This window comes from Triturus cristatus, chromosome 6 (genome assembly GCF_964204655.1).
Source record: "Triturus cristatus chromosome 6, aTriCri1.1, whole genome shotgun sequence".
NCBI classification, from domain to species: Eukaryota; Metazoa; Chordata; class Amphibia; order Caudata; family Salamandridae; genus Triturus; species Triturus cristatus.
In genome coordinates, this window is record NC_140589.1 from 1,472,860,867 (window position 1) to 1,472,868,173 (window position 7,307).

A 7,307-nucleotide genomic window follows, 5' to 3' on the forward strand; every position below is an offset into this window, starting at 1 on the left:
ACAGCACTGTTAAACTCACCTGCAACAAAACATGTCGCTTCCCATATGTACATTTTAAAGGGCCACATGTGCTCCTGCATCAGAATGGGGCATTCAAGTATGTGGTCAATCTAAAAAGTATGGTTGAGCGTATAATGTGTTTATATTATAAAAAAGCATACCTAAATGTTTTAGGAAAGACGCCTCATAGTTATGCACCTGGTTTAGGAAACAGCTTTGCTGAACTAGAAATCCCGCATTCCTTCCCAGTGCTGTCAAGGTCCTCTCCAATCCATCACTGAGCCACAGGCCTGGAATGTTTCTAACTTGCAGTACAACAGAGACTGAGTTAATGCTGGGGCTGCACTGCAGGCTATCCACAGCACAGCGAGATTAGGAAACAAACTGGCATAACAAATGAGTATCCAAACACATACCACCAAAGCAGTGTACGGCAAAACGCACAGTAACAGATATAAAGAATGCATTTTCTCTCAAGAAGCCTTTCCTACGTTAAAATTAACAAAACAGTTGTATCTCAAGTAGCAAAACGTTCTATGAGAATTTGCTGTTTTCTGTCCCATGTCGCTAAATTCGTCTGTACCTAAGACGGAAAATCGGGCTGCCTAATAAAATACAAGCAATTTAAAACTTTTTGTAAGTGCTTGCAAGAAAACTACTTTCCATGATCACGTGGTCAAATATCATAACATTAGTACCTCAATGGTGTGTGCTACGCCAGAACAGTCATAACCAGAACAGTCATAATTATCAACGTCTTGTAAGATAGGAACATCACCAGAGTTCCATAGGCAAACGAGATAGTTTGATTGAAGACAAAAAAGTATTTTACGAGCTTAAATACACTTTTCCATAGGGGTACAATGTAATAAAAAATGTATTTATCTAGTAAATGTGCATTTCCCACCTGCCCTTGCAACAAACATTTTAAAGCAAACCTAAGCAATGTCTACTGCCCTCCAGTAAAAAACAAAATGATTAAGACTAAGAACCACGATCCAAGCTCTAAAGTCTGATGAGCCTAAAAAACACCACAAAATGTGCTGCGTTCAACCTCATCCATAGACCGCATGCCTGTACTTCTGTTGCTGATTGGACACGATCATGTACAAGGGTATTCTCCAACCACTATGAGTGGTAACACTCCAACCACCAAGCTTAGCATCTGCACTAATGAGACATTACTGGGTACTCGCAATTAGCAGACAGGATAAAGGAAATCAGCACCAGCAAGCCAGAGGGAGAAGATGTAAGTAACACCCTGCACTTTCAAATGAAAAACGAGCACTGACAAAGAGGAGGCAGGACCTATCTAAACTAATTATTATATTAGTATTCGGATTCTCTCACAGTATCTTCTATTAGTTTGCTCTGCACCCTTCTTGGGGAAATACATAGTTAACCACCTGCACATTTTGAAACAGCGTTGTGTAAATGTAAGTCTAGGCCAAACCTTGCTCTACGGCACCTAGAACTAACTTTGAAAAAACCTTTGTAATCCCATTCCGACCACAAGTAGAATATGAAGTGAAACAGACACAGGTCAGGCATAGGGTGAAAGAGTGTGAAGCCAGTCCAGGGATGCTGTCATTTCAAGTTCAGAGACAGCATTAACTATGTTGAAGAGCGCACAAGATTTTCTTAGACCAAAACTATCACATGCGTTTGGACCTTGATGAAAAAAGCAAAAACATGTTCTCGAGCTGATATTTGCATCATTAGCAACTTCCCGTACAATGTGTATTAAAATCTGGTATTTGAATGAAAAATGTATAAAAGTTTGTAATGAAGTAATCAGTCGCCTCGAGGAACTTGCATCCTACGAGAAAAAAACTGTGTGCACTCTCAAATGCACGTAGCCAATGGACTGAGACTTTTTGAATGGACCGGGAGGGTCAGCGCAGTAAAATTTCAAGCAAGACTTTATGCTTTGCACAAAAAACAGAACAGCATAGTCCACTCAATTGACAGAGCATCAGTCCTTCCTCTGCACTAAGTGATGACTACTAGCATCTTTAGTGGCAAGAAAGAACGTGTCTACTTCTGCAGAATTTGGGTAACAAAATGTAAATCAACCTAATGAAGAAGTGATGTGTGAAAAAACAACAGAAAAGACAAAGGGGATCTAACACAAAATAGAGACTTCTGGAGAAGTCAGCCACATTAGTGAGCCCGAAATACTCAAAAGGAGTGCAATAAACAGAAAGCATCTACACTTTTGGTTGCGTTGAACAAAATAAATTGGATAAAATCCAGAAATATATATAAGCGTATGGGTGTAAATACATGGTTATAGAAAATGTTTTTTTCTTAAGCGGTTTCTTCTTGAAAGATGTGTCCCTTGCAAACCTCCACACTTAAAACGTTCATGCCTTGCTACTCTGACCGCATATATGGGACTGATCTTTCGAAACAGTGCTGTTAGTAGGAGGTTTTTGTCTAGCAGAGGATTATTAGCAAATACTATTTATGGAACCGCAGTTCACAACAGTACGGTGGGTGGCAATATTCTGCTTACATCGCTTAAAGACTGAAACAAGTCATAACAAAAACAGAAAAACCATGCTCCCCACTGAAAGCTAAGTGCATTCACTCTACCTGGTGTGCCATACCAAGAAGAAATAGCGGACTACCGCCATATTTGGCTGATGTGTGGTGATTATACCACACTGACATTCTGAAACTGGTAACATCTTGGTTGAGCGGTTTGTCCAGTCAAAACCTTTTTGGTAGGCCTACACTAGTAAATAGAGAACGGAATTTACAGAAAAGGAATAGTATACAACAAATTGAACTGCAAGCACGTACCAAAGAATTAAAAAGGAAAACATTCATATATGTCACCTAAACGTAGTCGCTTTATGCTTGCAAAAAAAATGTACATTTAAAATCATTCATTAATGTGACTGTTTTATTAGTCATGTTTTTAAGCAACATGCCAACCAGTTGTGCGTTATATTTTATTATTGGTGAAGGAGACAGGAATAAATCACCACCTAACCAATTTTTGAATCGCAGGCAGCTATAATGTCACTTACAAACTTTATAAAGAAGTGCAGGCAAAAATAAACCAGCCACTATGTATATATATTTTTTTTTTTTACGGTGGATGTGAACAATGTGCACAAGCTTTGTGCAGTCACGCAAATTGAAAGGAACCAATGAGTAAAGTGGGTTAACCCACTACATCATGCTGTACTCTGTGGTGGGTGGAAGCGAAATATTACAATTTAACAGATCAATAGATGAAGTCCGCAGGCCGAGAGTCCCCTCAATGTATAAATGCATGATTTTGGGGGGGGGGGAAACAATAGTTCTGTGAAATGCCTACAGCTCTCCCAAAGGCCAAACCCACAACTTTTCAGGCGGTAACCATTGAGAAGCAAGTTGAAAGAGAGACAGTCAAGCCTCTGGAGAAAATGATGGGCAAGAATGATGACCAGGAATGAGGAGCTTTAGCTTTAAATAAATGGAGCTAGTGCAGGCAACTCAAATGAAAAACTGAAAATATACATATATAGTCCCAAGTTCAATTTATCCAAGCAGAATTGAATGTCCCCCACTCTGGGAAGGAGGAGGAACCACAATCTATATTTGGCTAAATGAGTGCAAGATTTGCTTTATTAGTTTTGCAGATTGGGAGAGAAAAAGTATACAGTGAGCCACTCCTACTACAATTTCCTCCAAGTTGAGTCAATTAGTCTCCAACAGCAAGCCAAGTCATTACCACAAGACCTTTCACAGTGTATTAGCCCCAGCTGAAGTCATGTCATCTAACCATTGCCAGAGCTCACATTCTCTGCAAATAACAACCATTCTAATACAGAACAATCCTTCCAATAGTCCAACGTCGAAATACCAAACAGTTGGTGATGTGATGGATGAGTTGGAAAACAGTTGCAGCCATTATTTTGTATTGTAGCATTATACTAATGTGCAAACCTACCTCTTAAAGAATATGACAGACATTTGTAAATGTGTACCGCCAATTTTCCTGCTACTACTTCAGCTATCAACTACATCACAAGGTTGTAAATAAGCATGTGTATTCACAATACTGGTGTGGAGTACTCTGGACTACGTTGAACCCAGAAGACTGTGGATTAAACTTTTCAGCTTTAACAGACATTGTTGAAAAGATAATGGAATCAATTGATGTGGCTCCTGTCAATGCAAAAGGTGCCCATTTTACCAGAAAGACGAAGATCACCACTTTTCAATAATTCTATGTGGTCAAACCCCCCCCCCCCCCACACACACACACACATACATGTTTAGCCACAAGAGAAACTACACTGCAACCGGTAAGATATGTTGAAAATGCAGAATTCAGTGACTTTGGCCAAAAGCAGTTAGAAGTTAAAAAAAAAAAAAAAAAAGAGTGAAAAGAATTCTCAACAGTTATCCCAACCACATTCGTTGACACATTCTTACGTAGGAAAGTCTGAGAAATTCCGATTAGATCACAGTTGAAGTTGTGAAGATATGCTTGCACTGTAAAAAACATAAAAAATAAAAACGCAGTGTAGGAATTGTAATGAAAGAGTACTATGTCTGGTGAAATATTGTCTTTTCAGCACACGAACAACAGTTCTATTGTCTGTGCAACCAACACAGAAAATGCCATGTGTTGGTCAACATGAATAGCTACAGAGAAAAAGGCCATGGTGACTCTTTGCCTAAACTATATATCCACCCTTTTCAACTTCTCCCTGCTTGCAATGAAACGGTGTGAGCAGGCACCATTTGACAATTTTTCTGCATGCAACACTAACAATTGCTTACGAAAAATCACGTCACATTGGAGGCGCCTATCTCACCTCTGTACTTCAACTGCACGTCAAGCTAGTTTCTAAGCAACATATTTTAGCACTCTCACTCATGATAACCGTTTCCTGGCCGATTGTCTTTTTAAATGAAGTATGTAATTCAGATCAATTCATAGACATTGTATACGTATCAGGTGAACGGTGGTCAAAAATATACCCTTCAGTTTAGAAAATTGAACTCATTTCGCTCAACAAGAACATTCTTTGGCGTTTCATTTAGTCATACAGTAGGGTGAATTGTACATTTTCAGGTTATCTACAACTGAGCCAACTTCTGATGCTTAATATGAGAAAAGCCTAAAACACAAGGTAAGTGGGTTAGCAGTTTATAAATAACAGAAACAACCTGTGACTCATGCACAATGACACTTTCTTGTTTCAGCAAAATGTAAAACTGCAATCACGTAAATACAACAAAATATCCATCTTAGTGCTATGTAGACACCAAAAATAGACACGTTTAAGTACGAGGGATGATTAGAAAAAAATGTATTTCTTTGTACCGTCCGCTGGCATCGCGTATTGTGTATTTATCTTAAAGATTAGATAATGCTTTGGAAGAGGATTGCTCTCGACTACCACTTGGGTTAATGGAAATCAAATTAACAGACAGCCGCAAGATTGTGGACAATTGATAAACGAGCTCGTTGTGAAAGGCCATTTCACATTTAAAAGGAGAAATTAATGCCTCTCCTTTAACATTGCAGTAAGAAAATATTAAGTAAAGATCCACGTGAAAGGCATTGAAGCGAGAGGCCTGTCTTCCGAGCAGTTCCACAAAAGTTGAAGGAAAGTTCACTGTGCAGATAAACAGCAAGTCACCTTAAGTGGGCTCTCATCAGAAAAGAAATAACTAAAAAAAAATATTGAACCTTCTAATGACCATCGACAGCAACAACTCCAGAAATCCTTGGCTCACCTACATTACATTCGATAAAATGTGTCGTTATGAGTTTATACAATGGCATAGTTTATCAGAGTAAATAAACTACAAAAGACACCATTTCTCACATGCACTCTGTCACCCATCTTCTGAAGGAAAAGCTGTGAATACCGGTAAGTCTTGCAGCAGCACAACGTGGCCCGTTGCCTACTGTACAAGCCAAATTAAACTGTAAAATACATATTTCCCAGATGGTGGCAATTTACAGGTACTCAGCAGGAGAGACTGGCTGCACTCTTCCACCCTACACTTCGTGTGTTTTCTTCCTCCCCTATACATCGTGTGTTCGCGATCTACTAAAAAGCAATTGACACTCAAACTGGAAATACTTTATCAAGAAATGGAACGATTTGTTTACACTCCACCCAGATGATAGAAACCCAAGGAGGAGCATCACCTGCACGCGCCAATTGGAACAGCATCATGAAACAATTGAGCGAGAATTACCGGCATCCTTGAAAGTGGCAGCTTGATGAAAGGGGCATCAAAACCCCAGGACCCGGGCATCATCACCCCAGGCAGAGGACCACCCTAGGAGGTATTTACAAAACGGGTGGGGGCAAAAGCATTCACACGAAAGGAAGAATCAGTCTCTCACGTAAAAGTACTGCCGCTAGCAGACATTTATTGGCCAGTGAAATGTAGTCCATATTAATGTTGGTCCCATATAAGAATGCCTGCAAGGTAGCCTCTGCCAAGGATGAGAGTATATATACGCGGTCATGTTATGCAGTGTGTGAGGTTTCTCTCTGGCAGGTAATGGGATGGGTGCCTATCCGAAGATGATCGTGGACGCAATGTTCACACCTGTGAATGGCATGCCTGGATGAGAGGATATATACGCTGTCATGTTCTACTCTGTACTAGGTGCAGTGTGTGAGGTTTCTCTCTGGCAGGTAATGGGATGGGTGCCTTGCTAAATATGATCGTGGACGCTATGTTCACACCTGTGAATGGCATGCCTGCTCCTGTGGCCTGGAGGGGAATGCAGAACGATACGCATCCCGCCATGTATTGTCCGCCTCCTCCCAAGAGTGGCAACAGCCTACATAAGATCAGCATCAGTACGCAGGTCATTCCACCGCTTAAAAAACACTCACCATTTTTTGGTGCACTCCACCATCAGCTCCTGGTAAGATGCCACGAACTGGAACTTGGACGCGTGCTTGCCAACCCGCTGCAGCCTCTTCCAGACAGAAGCCATGATCCCGGTTATGCAGGGCGGCAGCGGAGAAGAGAAACGTGAAAACTCTAGAACTACATGAGCAACAAGGCGTCAGGGCTGCCCAAGCTTAGGCGGGATCGGGTACAAAAACTGCTTGGTGGAAGGGCAGCTCCCGGTTCGAGCTGCTACGGGATGAGCATGCGCAGTTGGTCCTTCATGACTTTTCCCTTCAGCCCCGTGGCTCAGCAACCTAGCCGGTCCCGCTAGACGTCTCTACTAGCGTCATTGTTTACATAGACATCAAAGAAGGACTAAAATGGAAAATCATCTGCTGCTCTGAAATAGTCGCATGTGACGCCAGCGTCCACTT

The 7,307-nt window shown here is 41.0% G+C and overlaps 1 protein-coding gene across 4 annotated transcripts in view; it reads right to left on the bottom strand.

Moving 5' to 3' along the window:
- Positions 1-7,239, bottom strand: part of EHBP1 (EH domain binding protein 1) — a 2,118,711-nt gene extending 2,111,472 nt beyond the window's left edge. For 3 of the 4 annotated variants that reach the window (XM_085612564.1, XM_085612565.1, XM_085612563.1), the window contains exon 1: positions 6,873-7,239. In XM_085612564.1, coding sequence (XP_085468690.1) covers positions 6,873-6,976 — 104 coding nt within the window. In that variant the 5' untranslated portion in view covers positions 6,977-7,239. The remainder of the gene's footprint in view (positions 1-6,872) is intronic. The other variant, XM_085612566.1, reaches the window with a different exon arrangement.
- Between the last annotated feature and the right edge of the window lie 68 nt (positions 7,240-7,307).